Here is a 14,254-nt window from a genome sequence, read left to right on the forward strand (position 1 = left end):
AAGAATAACGTGATTTTTCATGAACTGTTAAAATTTAATTTAAGTAGTATGTGTTGTGATAGCGGCAGCATAAATACATCGTCTGTGAACATTTCAACTTTGACAGACGGACGAACAGCGGAGTTTAAATAATAGGGTCCCGTTTTACCCTATTATTTTCTTAAATTCGTTTTTTCAGGTGTCCATTTAATCTCTCTTACTGAAAGTAGTTTTTCTACTAGTACCTAGTAATAAAAATGCAAGCATTCCACATTACGAAGCGCACATTAAATAGCAATAGAAAATCGCCAAAGAAATTAAACGAATGTGCTTTAAATATAAATGCAATTCGTATTCGAGCTCCATCTCAAAGCGATCACGGTTAATGTTCATGGATAACGGTTTATCCTCAGAATAAAAACTAATGAGACGAAAAATAAACAATGCAGTCTGAATTCAGAGGACAGACGCAGCCGCGGGCGGTCTACTCCAATACACTAGGACTTTTGATTAAACATTTTTGTTAACAGCTTTGTATTTAGAATTATCAATGTGTTCTTCTCTGCCTGTTCCTCTTCCCAGTTTATCTGGGGTCAGGTCTCCCTGTATGTCTGGGCCAGAGGGCTCAGAGGGCCTACCGCGAACCACGTTCGATGGGTTGTCTCCCTGTCACACTTACGTACAAATGTACAAGTGCGACAGAGAGGCAACACGTCGAACGTGGTTCGCGGTAGGCCCTCTGATCACAGGTTCTCTTTCCGGATCTAAAATTACCGATAGATATATAGATCAAAAAACTTTATTTTTCTCATTATTACACGGCTCTAGGCTAATATTATTATTTAAAACATAATTTTAAATTTAAAAGAAAATAGAAACATGCACAAATAATTGGCACAAACATGCATTTTCTTAAATTCCTAACGAATACAAAAATAACAAAGTATGAAAAAGGATCCAGCCTTGTGATGGTGCGAAGAATACAGCGCCTATTCTTCCCGACCCGCAGCTGGTATTCTGCCAGAACCTAAATCAATGTGATGTGTGTTATCGACAAGTAAAAACCTTAGTGTAATAATTATTCAGATCTTAAGTTCTTCTTCTTCTTTTTATCCTGGTACCCCCTGCTGCGGTGTAGGGCTCGAACCATTTTCTTCCACTGACTCCGGTCCTGGGCAGCTCGGGTAACCTCCTCCCACCCCAATACACCCAACTCTTGCTCCATGGAATGGCGCCAACTAGATTTAGGGCGACCATGTTTCCGTTTTCCGGGCATCTCCAAGTGTTTGTGAACAAATGCTTAAGGCAAATTCTGCACATCTTTTGGCCTAACTGGATCACAAACGCTCACTTATGGAGAATAACCGGACAAGCACCCGTACATAAGGAGATCCAAACGCGCAAATGGCATTGGATTGGGCATATCCTCAGGAAGCCTAACACCCACTTATCCAAGGTGGCCCTGACCTGGAAGATCTTAAGTTAGGCCAGTAATAATATGAAATACATAAGACACATGTGAAACCACGTACAAAGACCATACAAAATACATATAAACTTATTGTAAAAATCCCTATTCTAGGGTGCCCTTGGTAGCCTGACAGGGCCAAAGCTGCCGGTGTTCAGGGCTGCAAAGAGAGACGATTACTGCTTTATTATTATTATCAGTGTTCTTTCTCGTTATTCTACTGTCTTAATTTTTTTAATACCGTTTTTGTCATTACCTTCTATTGTTTCTACCCACATGTTCGCTATTGATTCGTTTATTTATATTTTATAATTATGATGTTTATTATTTAATTATTTTGGCCGATCATATGTTTTATTAATTTTTATGGTTAAGAAATTTATAATGTAGCGCTACCTACGAAATAAATAATTTGGTTTCATTTAATCTTCCATAAAAAGTGAGGAAATATCTTTCGTATATGGCTTTTTACAACACAGGCGATTTGTATTATGAAATGTCGTCACTAACCAAAACGAATATAAAATAAAACTGGTCAAGAGCATATCGGGCCATGCTCAGAGTAGGGTTTCGTAGTTACTCTTCCGTCACAATAAGCTAAACTGGAGCTTAAAGTATAGTAGATTGTTAACCAAGGGATGAACTGTGGATGTACGTCTTTTTACCATGAAGGGGAAACTTTTTGCGATAACTCAAAAACAGCTTAACTGATCATGTCCGCTATAGTTTTCATTTAATGTCTTTCTTAAGCTCTACTTCCACGATTTTTTTCATATTTTTTTGACCTATGGTTCAAAAGTTAGAGGGGGGGACACATTTTTTTTCTTTCGGAGCGATTATCTCCAAATATATTCACTTTATCAAAAAATATTTGTTGAAGACCCCTATTAGTTTTGAAAGACCTTTCCAACGATATCCTACACTGTAGGGCTGAAACAAAAAAAAAAACACCCCACTTTACGTGAAGGGGAGGTACCCTAAAAAAATAGTTTTTTTAGATTTTATTGTACGACTTTGTCGGCTTTATTGATTTATATATTCATACCAAATATCAGCTTTCTAGCACTAACGACCACGGAGCAAAGCCCCGGATAGACAGACAGACGGACATGGCGAAACTATAAGGGTTCCTAGTTGACTACGGAACCCTAAAAATATTAACAGTACCTATTATTGTTCGGAATAAGTATATTTTAACCTGTAAAAGTATTGATTTACTGATTTAGTTATACTTAATGTTTTATCCAAATAAAACAAAAATGAATAAAATTTATTGACAATAACAATATACATAATGGATATATACAGATGATTACTATAACTAGCTTATATCTAAAATAAGCCCTTGAGGCATTGTACCAAGGATGCTGGCGGCATTTCCTCGTTGTATCGCAATACTGATACGTTGTGCGAGGAAGCCGCCAGCTCTTCGGTCATCAGTTACGTCAACCAGACGTTTCGCGAATTCCTCCAAAAAACTTGTGCGCGCTGGGACCCCATGGACCTAGAGTTTCAACGCCAAAAGGTACAAAATGGTACTCTCTACCGAGGCTCTTATATTTATTACGTTTCAAAATTTCGGTGCTTTCCGCCGCTGCGCCCGCTTTTACATTAGTCCGTTGGAGGTGGGACGGTGCCAGTGTGTCTACGCAGGTAGCATCCCACACTAACATCCGTCCCAAGCTCCAAGGAACCAAGGACACCCCATCAGGCCTCTTGCCATCATCCCTGATAATGCCAGTTGGCTCAAGAAGAGAAATTACATATAGGACATATATCTTCTTCTTCCTCGCGTTGTCCCGGCATTTTGCCACGGCTCATGGGAGCCTGGGGTCCACTTGACAACTAATCCCAAGATTTGGCGTAGGCACTAATTTTTACGAAAGCGACTGCCATCTGACCTTCCAACCCAAAGGGTAAACTAGGCCTTGTTGGGATTAGTCCGGTTACCTCACGATGTTCCTTCACCGAAAAGCGACTGGTGAATATCAAATGATATTTCGTACATAAGTTCCGAAAAACTCATTGGTACGAGCTGGGGTTTGAACGCGCGACCTCCGGATTGAAAGACACACGCTATTACCGCTAGGCCACCAGCGCTAATGATTTTTTTGTATTTGTCATACAAAAGATCTTTGTGAAACTACTCTATGATTAGAGTAAAACAAATATAACGTCAGTCACAGGCATTGCTTTTGGACTTAAATTGTCTCCAAAAACATTCAGTATTTTAGGTAAAAATCCTTTTTGTTAATAAAATGTACTTTTTCGCAAAGAAATATAGTTTCTTTTCCTAATTGAAAATTATCTTTCAGTCTAAATATATAGACTCGAAAATTCATTAATTAACTCTGAAAATAATGTCTCGCCAGCTAATATTCTGTTTATAGTTTATTTCGAATAATTAATTATAAGATACAACGATTTTAAGAGAGGTATGGGCATTGTGAATGTCATCTGGCTGTGTGTGGTAGGGCACAGCACAGCGGATGTCATTCCAGATCTAAAGCAGAGCCCAACTGGGAAGTACCTCCACCTTACAGAAAACCGCAGCCAAATAACACTAGAACCTACTCATAGTGTTGTGTTCCTGCCGGTGAGTAAGGTTGCCAGACCTCAACGAGGGGTGGGAGGGGGTTAGGATCGGCAAAGCGCCTGTAACTCCTCTGGAGTTGCAGGCGTACATAGGCTACGGAAACTGCTTACTATCAGGCGGGCCGTATGCTTGTTTGCCACCGACGTAGTATTAAAAAAAAAGTTTTAGTAGCCTTATGATGCGGTAAGAGCGTGAGACTTTCAATCCTGAGGTTGCGGGTTCAAAACTCGGTACATAGGTACCATTCGTTTATTATGTAAGATGATTTTTGCCTCTCCCACCACTATGTAAGAAAATATAAAATTAGGCCGACCTCCTCCCCCTATATTACGTATGTAAGAATGAATGAATAATATTTATTGTATTTATTTATTTAATCTTTATTGCACAAAAGAAAAACAATCTTATAGTACAAAAGGCGGACTTAATGCCACGAAGCACTTAAGGTAGTCCTTAAGGCTAAGCAGAGAGATTGTGAGCGGTGCTACAATTACAACAGCAAAAAAATAGTTTATCTGTATGCTGGCCGTAATTTGCGGTTTTTGAATGCGTCATAGAGGGTTTGCCAACAAACTGTCTCTGGCAACAAACTGTCTTGCAGTTTGGCAAAAGAAAACAAAATTGTAAAATCAGGGTTTTTTTACCAGAATAAATGATTATTTATTATTATTATTTATGACAGAGTTCGTCTAAACTAACTTTGCACTGTTTTGAATATGTTAGTGAATGCCATTACAAACGTCTTATTTTCATAGACGTTTTTATTTACAATAATAATATAAACAATTCGTATATACAGAGGATTACTACAACTAGCTTAAATCTGAAATAGGCCCTTGAGGCATTGTACCAAGTGTTAAAAATACAAAGCACTAGGTCTTGAGTAATTGATTTATTTCCCAATTAAGTACATGATAATGTTAAGACCACGACCGGCGCTCCCGTTGGCGCGGTAACTCTCTTGACAGCTCGCGCCCATGACGGCTGGGCTGTCAGGGCACGTTTACAAACCCGGCTAATATAAATATTAACAACTAGTATCAGAATAGAAATAGTTTGATAGCAAAAGGTGTTTTTCCAATAATAATGATATGAATTATCTTATATTTCTAATACAAGGAAGCTGATACGTTGTGCGAGGAAGCCGCCAGCTCTTCGGTCACCAATTACCGTTAAATACGCCAACTTTGCCACCAGGGGGAACATTGCCCAAAACACAATTTCTAAGGCAATCTACTAATATCTAAAAAAGTTACAAAATTATGGCAACATTGATGACATTGGTAGAAAGTAAACTATACCTGTGGCAACACAGAATAGCGCGTGCACTCCTGACTTCATTCAGTAACCAGTCGGGACTTGTCGAGTACGGAGTGTATTTTTGCGGGCCAATTACTGAGAAATTTTGGAAGGGAATTGTACATCATGGCGAATACACAGGTATGTTGAATCGATTGTATGTAATGTAAAACCATGAGCTGAGTATTTTGATGCTAGGTTCGTTACTGTAACTAGTATATTACAAAAGTTATGCTGATGGGCAAAATTACCCAGTAATGTACCGTCGTATGAGTGTCAACATTGCCCGCAGTAAAAAAATGCTTAGGGTTGACACTTTTTTTTACAAACTTTTTTTTTTATTAATGTGCAAATCTTGCAATATTTGTATGTACGTACATATGTTCGGATCAAATCTTGCAAGCCATTTTTCGACCACTTTTTGGTATCCGATTGAGCTGAGATTATAGCATACTACTTCTACTACCAGTGACAATACAATCTGGTAGTGACATTCTGGTTCAACCGGGATCGTCTCCACATGAGGAATTCTTTTTTTTTTCTATGGTTAATATATAATGGAGTCGAAAACTATAGTTTCATTTTTGATTACTGGCCGTTTTTCAGAAAAAAAATTGAATAACTATTTTGACATACCACACGTTTTAACGCATTTATAGCTTAGATGCCTTAGTCTTCCGTAAAAAAGTGAAAAACGTAGAGTTGACAGCTGCCAGTTGTCAAATATTGCTTCCTCATTGGTTACAACTACGACTTTGTTTGTACGCGGTTCAGCTGTGTGTGTGACATTTGGCAACTGGCAGCTGTCAACTCGACATTTTTACTTTTTTACGACAGACTAAGGCATCTAAGCTATAAATGCGTTCAAACGTGTGTTATGTCAAAATAAATATTCAAAAAAAATATTTTTACAAAACCACAAGTAATTAAAAAAGTAGCTAGAGTTCTGAAATCCATTATGTGTCTATTAAAAAAAAAATAGTAATGGCCACTTCAGAAAACTTAAGGTAACCAATTGAAATTTGGTTGGTATATATATAGATCTCAGTTGACAATACAAGTACAGTCAACAAAAAGCACAGTCAGCGAAAAAAAGCTATTAGATTCTGCTATTAGACTTTTATATAACGTTATTGAAATAAACAACTTTGCGCCTTATTAATATTTTTTGTTTCTTACCTACCCTACCAACTTTGTGCAAATTAATGTTCAGTTTTTATTATCTTCTCAATTTTGACAACCCTAGCACTTTTAAATCGCTACACGTCGTTTGTATGAAGAAGAAAAAATGTACAGGCTAACATTGCCCACTCATTTTAATAGGAAAGTATTTCGAGCATGTATTATTATGTCGAGTAAATTTTTGAACCGATCGCCTTCATTGCCAAAATACTTTCATTGGTTTTTATGGCAACCAAATAAGGTCTATAGTTGCGCTAAAAATCACGGTGGGCAATGTTGGCTAAAAGTCCAGATAACTTTACCCGACCTCAAAATCGGTCATATGATGGAGAAAACGTTGACTAAAGTTAAATTTGCAGTTAAATTTAAATGCGCATGATCTCGGTGTTACCACAGATACATAAATATTTCCGAGGTTTCATACAAAAAACTAGATTTTTTTTAGTTTTTCCCAAAAAAGTGGGCAAAGTTGGCGTATTTAACGGTACGTCAGCCAGACGCTTCGCGATTTCTGCAAAAAACTTGTGCAGGTTATAATTAACCTCCATTAATATGAATTACATTTTTACAGAGTGCAGTCGTCGGATCAAGAGTGACGCTACCCTGTCGAGTGGTTAACAAAGTCGGGCAGCTACAATGGACCAAAGATGACTTTGGACTTGGTACACATCGGCATCTCACCGGCTATGAGAGATACAAGATGGTTGGCAGCGATGAAGAAGGTACGTCTTATATACATTCTACATTGACATTATATCTAAGGACGGGCCTTACATGCAATAAGAATGGGGCCAGTACAACGGTGTCATGCACACGAATTCAAGCGAATCGTGCAGTCTAACGCCACAACGCGAGTGGTTGATGATTTCGCATCACGCGTGGGATTAGTCGCAACTAGTTGCGTTAGACTGCACGATTAGCTCGATTTCATGAGTGGCACCGCTGAACTAGCACCATTATTAGTGCCCATAAGGCCATATGTCAATGCCATAATAATAATAATTTTAAGCGCTAAAGCCATGATAGAAACTATATTTCATGCAGCAGGAGATGTATTAGATGAGACTTGATATTATTAACAGAGACTAATATAAAGTCGTCTAAAAGAAATTCAGCAAATAGACCTAGGATATCTATTTGTAGCAGTAGGTATTGTTTTTTAAAAAAACTTCTGAGGTGTCTAGAGCTGAGGAAGAAAGAGATGGAGATAGAAATAAAGTGAAATAAAGGGAGTCGGATGAGACGGAGTGGACTTGACATAAGACTCAAAGATATTTTTAACATAATCCAGTTTAAGCACTTTAATTTATTTTACTTTCAATAAGAAAATGGTACCATTCGATACCTTAAATTTTATTGAAAAATAAATTGTATGACAACTATATACATAAACGTAATATTTCAGGGACAAAATAGAAATTTTCTTGATCTTCCATACATTTAGGTTAGGACAGACTATTGTAATGTGACGTTACATTACTATATCATATCATTTTCATCCGCAAGTTACGACCATGGACGTCAGCTCCTCTCGCGTACACATTAAGGTGGCACCGCACATAGACAGCTATTTGTTATATATCATTTTGTTAGAGGTGTTTCAATCGTCGAGTGCGAGCGTCAGACTTTATCTCTCATTTCTGACCTTTGTGTTGCTTAAATGCCAAGAGTCCTATATAGACATTTGATCCTCAGGAAAATCAAGATCGATTGAGATTATTTCCAAAAAAACTGTCAAGTAGCCAATTCCCATTTTCGTTACAGGTGACTACTCGTTGGACATCAGAGAAGTGTCATTAGACGACGATGCTCTGTACCAGTGCCAAGTCAGCTCAGGACCCAGAGGTCAGTGAATTGTTCTTTACTAATAAAAAAGGAAGCTTACCACGAGATATTTCGTACATTGACCTGCCTGTTTCTATCTCTATCGCACGTGCATTATTATATTGCTGTCCTGCTGATGATGAAGTTGGTCAATGACGCTATGTGACCGGGATATCAATATATGTACTGTCAGCGAAGCGCTGGTGGCCTAGCGGTAAGAGCGTGCGACTTTCAATCCGGAGGTCGCGGGTTCAAATCCCGGCTCGTACCAATGAGTTTTTCGGAACTATGTACGAAATATCATTTGATATTTCCCAGTCGCTTTTCGGAAACCGGACTAATCCCAATAAGGCCTAGTTTAGCCTCTGGGTTGGATGTTCAGATGGCAGTCGCGTAAAAACTAGTGCTTACTCCAAATCTTGGGATAAGTTGTCAAGCGGACCCCAGGCTCCCATAAGCCGTGGCAATATGCCGGGACAACGCGAGGAAGAAGAAGAAGGGATCAAAGTGGTACTTTTCTGTTCTAGGACATGATTTTTAGACGTGCAATAGAGATGGGAACCGGGGCAATGTTCGAAATTCCTTGTAGGTTGTAAGCGTCTTTTCTTTAGCAACTCTCACGAAAAATTGTAGTTTTTGCATTGAATTTTTACACTATCTAATCAAGAAAAAATGTTATGAAATTTACGCGGTAACTAGACAATATTTGCAAGGAAAAACTCCAATAGGGCAGTTAAATGCTTAGTCAAATCAGTTCCTGACCTGTCAAGCGAATGGAATCTCTATAAAATACAGAACAATGACGTTACGGTCAAGTTACCTACTCTTTATAGTACTTTCGGATTTATTATATAGAAATTGGGTCTGAAAATAACTGCGGTCTAGATTTTTCTAATATTTGTCTGGTGTTTTATTTCGTCGTGTGAAATAAATTTTTTTAAATATAGGATACAATAAAATTAAAATTTAAAGGGTTAAAGATTGATGGAAAAAACAGAAAATCACTTAGCTAAAGAACTTAACTTATTACTTAACTTTAGAAAAAAAAAACAATCACCAGTATGAAGTCAAATCAGATAGATCAGATACACAAAACTTCTCATTTCGAGACAAATTCAGGAAATCATTTGGCTATGATACACGCCATAGAGACCGTTCTGGATGAGAGCACAAAGGAGTTAATACGAACCAGCCTTTGTTTCGCCTCGCTTCGGGCCGTATGTTTGGCAGTATTGACGGGGCCATACTTGCTATCAATATTGAGTGAAGATAGACTAAAGTGAGAATTTATCCAGATCTTGTTAACTGACTTTTCGTTTCTGTCTCTAGTATAGTCAGCATCAAAAGTAGCGGATGAAACAACGCGCCAAAAGTATCTGATATTCCGGTTGACTATTCCAAATATAGATATTTTATTATTATAGTTATCTCAGTAACTTAACTGTACTTTGTAGCTGCGCGCTACTACGCTCCCTACAGGTGTCCACGGAAGACCAGCGTCAGCGTACTACTTCAGTAGGACCTGGCATTATGCTGAATGTTCACCTTTTTCAGTAAAATTATATACAGTGTACAAGTTAGTTATAAGTCATTTTTTCTCTTTCTTTCTCTATATGTATTGTATAACTGTGACTGTGTACTTATACTGAAATAAATGATATTCTATTCTAATCTAAAATTCGCGCTCAAAAGTATATCTTTTACAGTCTTAGTTGTTCTATATTAAAGACATCACTTTTTGTTAAGCCGTTACAGAATGGTAGATACTTATGAAACGTTATTTGATCCGCTACTTTTGATGCTGACAGTACTGTTTTAGAGACTTTGAAAGAGTCGGCAAAACCTTGGCTTGTGGTACCGCTGCAGTCTGTAGGCTATTATCTCCGATTTCCATCATATTAGGCTTAAAAATCTGAACTTTTGAAATATCGTCAGGTGACAATCAAAGCTCACTAATTACCACCACAAGTTCATAGCCATGGTGAACCGTATTAGTACTAAAATCAGGTTGGTTTTTTTTAATATTTTTTTAGTAATTAGTGAGCTTTTGTTGTCACCCTGCCGATATGAACATCTGTTGCAAAATAGCACTTATATTGAAATTAAGTAGACATTATTCACACAAAACTTCTCATTTCGACCCAAACTCGTGCAGTCATGGCTATGATGTACATGGCTTGGACCCGGGTACGTCCTTAAACTACGTCCATAAGAGAGGTATGGGCATTGTGAATGTCATCTCGCTTTGTGTGGTAGGGCACAGCCAGTGGATGTCATTCCAGATCTAGAGCAGAGCCCAACTGGGGAAGTACCTCCACCTTACAGAAAACAGCAGCCAAATAACACTAGACCCTACTCATAGTGTTGTGTTCCTGCCGGTGAGTAAGGTTGCCAGAGCTCAACGAGGGGGGGCGGGTTTAGGGTCGGCAACGCGCATGTAACTCCTCTGGAGTTGCAGGCGTACATAGGGTACGGAGACTGCTTACCATCAGGCGGGCCGTATGCTTGTTTGCCACCGACGTAGTATAAAAATATATATATATATATATGATACATGATATAAGGATTGTTTTGGATCAGAGCATAAAGGAGTTAATACGATACGAACCAGTCTTTGTTTCGCCTCGCTTCGGGCCGTGTGTTAGGCAGTATTGACAGGACCATGCATGCTATCAATACTAACTGCCCGATTCCAAAAATGAAATACGACAACGATAAGTTTTGGTTTAGATACATCTCATTTAGATATCGTTTGTATGTCGTATAATTGACAGAAGCTCGATTCGGGCCACCAATGTCACTTTGACGTTAGAAATATTGTAGATAGATCTTACTGGGATCACAGCGGAATCGAAATAAACGTCAATTTTGACATGTCGTTTAGTTATAAATAAATAAAAATAAAATAAAAATAATTTATTTCAGGTATACAAACCCATAAGACACATTACAAAAAATACTAAAAATAAATTAAATACCTAACAAATTTAGCAGATACAAACATAATAAATGATTACAAAAATAAATAAAATAAAATAATTAATCTAGGTAGCAATCATCACTTTGTTTGGCCAGTGATGATTTCTACCCAGTGTTTTGTCATGGGGCAGTTATAGATCTTGGAAAGATCTTAAACGTGTCTTAATCATTATTCGAATCGGGCCGTATGAAGATGAAAGCGAAACGCGAATTTCGCGATAGTACGGAGATAAGTTAACAGTATTTCAGGTTTAATCACATGCATCTGCCGGACAGATCCGACAAATATGTCTGTGCGTCAGTTTACATACGCTGACAAACACTAGAAATTCATGATCCACCTCAATGAAATAGAAATATACATATATTTTAATGAAGTAAATCATCATCATCATCATTTTTATTCAACAACAATATTACATTGTGTTTGAAACATCATAAATCTAGGCACATGCATACATGCATAAATTAGGCTCGTAATAATATGTGTTGGATGAAGTTAATTTATTTGTTAAATAGCTACCCAATACTTGGACATATTTATTTAGGAATGATAAGTAATCTTTTACTAACTTTTATCTTTTTGCCCCGTTATTATACGTAAGTCTCAATACGTCCCCATACGCGGATAAGAATTTCATAATCATAGCTGTTTCATATATCAGAATTCTACTATAAACCTTGCCATTGCAAAATCAACTTTACGTTTTATATTTAAGCTTATTTATTCCTTGGAATTTTACTCATCAGAAGGAGCTTTTTACTAAACAAGAGTGGACTTTGCAAGACCGTTTTAACCATATAAAACTGCATTTAAAATGCAACCTTATTAAGCAGTAATAAGACTGTAATTAATTTTAAAATGGTATGATGATATCTTAACCATATTTATTTAATCCGGTAGCATTCCATGTCTATTTAAACAGCAGTCTTATTCCCTACCGAGGTTCCTTGGGATAACCAGCATAACATGATATCTTTTATTTTTATTTTTTTATTAGCCTATTTGTGTCTCCCACTACTGAGTACTTCCTCCCTCCTCCCCTCTAACTTTCCAATCCTCCCTGTGCTGAGTAAGATCCCGCCAATCCCGCTGAAACGCATCCAAGTCCTCCCGCCATCTCTTTCTCGGTCTGCCTGTGCCACGACTACACTGGGGATGCCAGCATAGTGGTTATTTTAGCCCATCTGTCATGATTCATCCGGCAGACATGTTCAGCCTAGTCCCACTTTAGCCATTGCGGTCTTCATCCCAGGGATCGGAACCGGTTTTTTGCAAAAACATCGAAATAACCATATATTTCGGTTTATTTTATACTCTAAATGTAGGACTCAGTTGTGTTTTCAGATAACGACTTCGTATTATTAGATTGCCTAATTAGAAATGAAGTAATTAACATAGAACGAAAAAATACCGTTTTCTTTCCCATACAAAAAATACCGGTTTCCGATCCCTGCTTCATCCCAACATTGACGACGGGTTTTGGAGCGAAGCTCTGTGTTCCTCACCCTGTCAGATCTTTGGATACCCAGGATACTATTAGTACTCTGACATTGGGGACCTTTTACATCTCCAGATTTAACGTATTTTTAACCATAGAGACTATACATCTCTATTTTATTGTAGTAATTATTTATTTTAAGATTATTATAATGTAATGTTTACCCAGGTATTGGCTGTTGTATTTATAAATGTTGTTATGTATTTTTCATGTCACTATATGATGTTACTATAATGTTTTACTGACTTGTAAAAGAGCCCTTGAGGACTACTTGCAGAATAATTTTTTTAATTTTGAATTTTGGTCTTAGTTAATTTATGTAAGAATCTCCCTATAATAGTTATTTATTTCTTTAATATTACCCTGTATTGATATGAGGCGAGTAGAGTAAGCACTGTAGCACTGTGAACAGCGCAAGTAAATATGGCGTGCACCGTCGATCATAATATTTCAGAGAACTCGGTGAGATACTGTCAACATTATAAATTACATTTTTAATTAAACTTTAAGCTGCAGTTATTGCTTTTTTACACTTTAGACGATGAAAGAGCAAAATTTAATGGTGTTATTCTAAAAAATAAAAAGCTTGGTTTGAATAAAGCTAGTTAAAAATATAAGCTAGTTATACCATCATGAAAATGATGGGACAGGCTGGATTCCCCCTATTTGCTACGCTGCAGTCGGCTGCATGTGCCGTACTCAGCGGAAAGAAAATAATTTTTTATATATATAATATTCCTAGGTTTTAAGTACTAATACGTTTTAGAATTAAGTCTTACTAACCAAGATAAGTGTGTAACTTACTTGAAATAAATGGTTTTATTATTTTTATATCTCCTTGGATTTCACGGGCCTATAAATCCCGGTCTTTTGATAGGCTTGCGTGGGGATATAGATACAACACGTAGAGGCCCCTTGGAGAGCTTTAATGTCATGTAGAACGCCTGTTCGAACCCATTCACAGGCGCAACAATAGACACTCATGAACCGGTCGCAGCAGGCATTGGGACTATTGTAGTCAAAGTGAACAGTATAACGGTCTATGGATTGAAGTTTGGGAGGACAATGAGACTGGGTAGCAAAGAGGTCCGGACACCTGCCATAACATTGTTTTCACTAGTTATCGAGGCAGGCGGTGACTCGCCGCCCACTAGATGGGCCCCTGAAAATGCCGTCGTGAAGACGACCAGGAGCAACACCGGTGTGAGCGGCTCAGGTGTGTCGAGAGGTGTACGCCGCTTATTATTTTTTATTATTATACTTGGAAGGATCGGGTAACGAATGAAGCTGTTCTTTCAAAGACTAAATGCATAACGGCTATGCTGAAACAGAGACGACTCCGTTGGCTAGGACACGTTCATAGAATGGATCCTGACAGATTGCCACGTGAAGTCATGCTTGGACAGATTGCCGACACTAAGAAAC

General features: G+C 37.8%; 1 protein-coding gene across 3 annotated transcripts in view; it reads left to right on the plus strand.

Annotated features, from left to right (window-relative positions):
- LOC133531036 (irregular chiasm C-roughest protein-like) overlaps positions 1–14,254 on the plus strand; it is a 216,689-nt gene that overhangs the window by 97,685 nt on the left and 104,750 nt on the right. For all 3 annotated transcript variants that reach the window (XM_061869123.1, XM_061869121.1, XM_061869122.1), the window contains exons 3-4: positions 7,096–7,246; positions 8,289–8,369. In XM_061869123.1, coding sequence (XP_061725107.1) covers positions 7,096–7,246; positions 8,289–8,369 — 232 coding nt within the window. The remainder of the gene's footprint in view (positions 1–7,095; positions 7,247–8,288; positions 8,370–14,254) is intronic.

Source organism: Cydia pomonella, chromosome 24, assembly GCF_033807575.1.
Source record: "Cydia pomonella isolate Wapato2018A chromosome 24, ilCydPomo1, whole genome shotgun sequence".
Classification (NCBI taxonomy): Eukaryota; Metazoa; Arthropoda; class Insecta; order Lepidoptera; family Tortricidae; genus Cydia; species Cydia pomonella.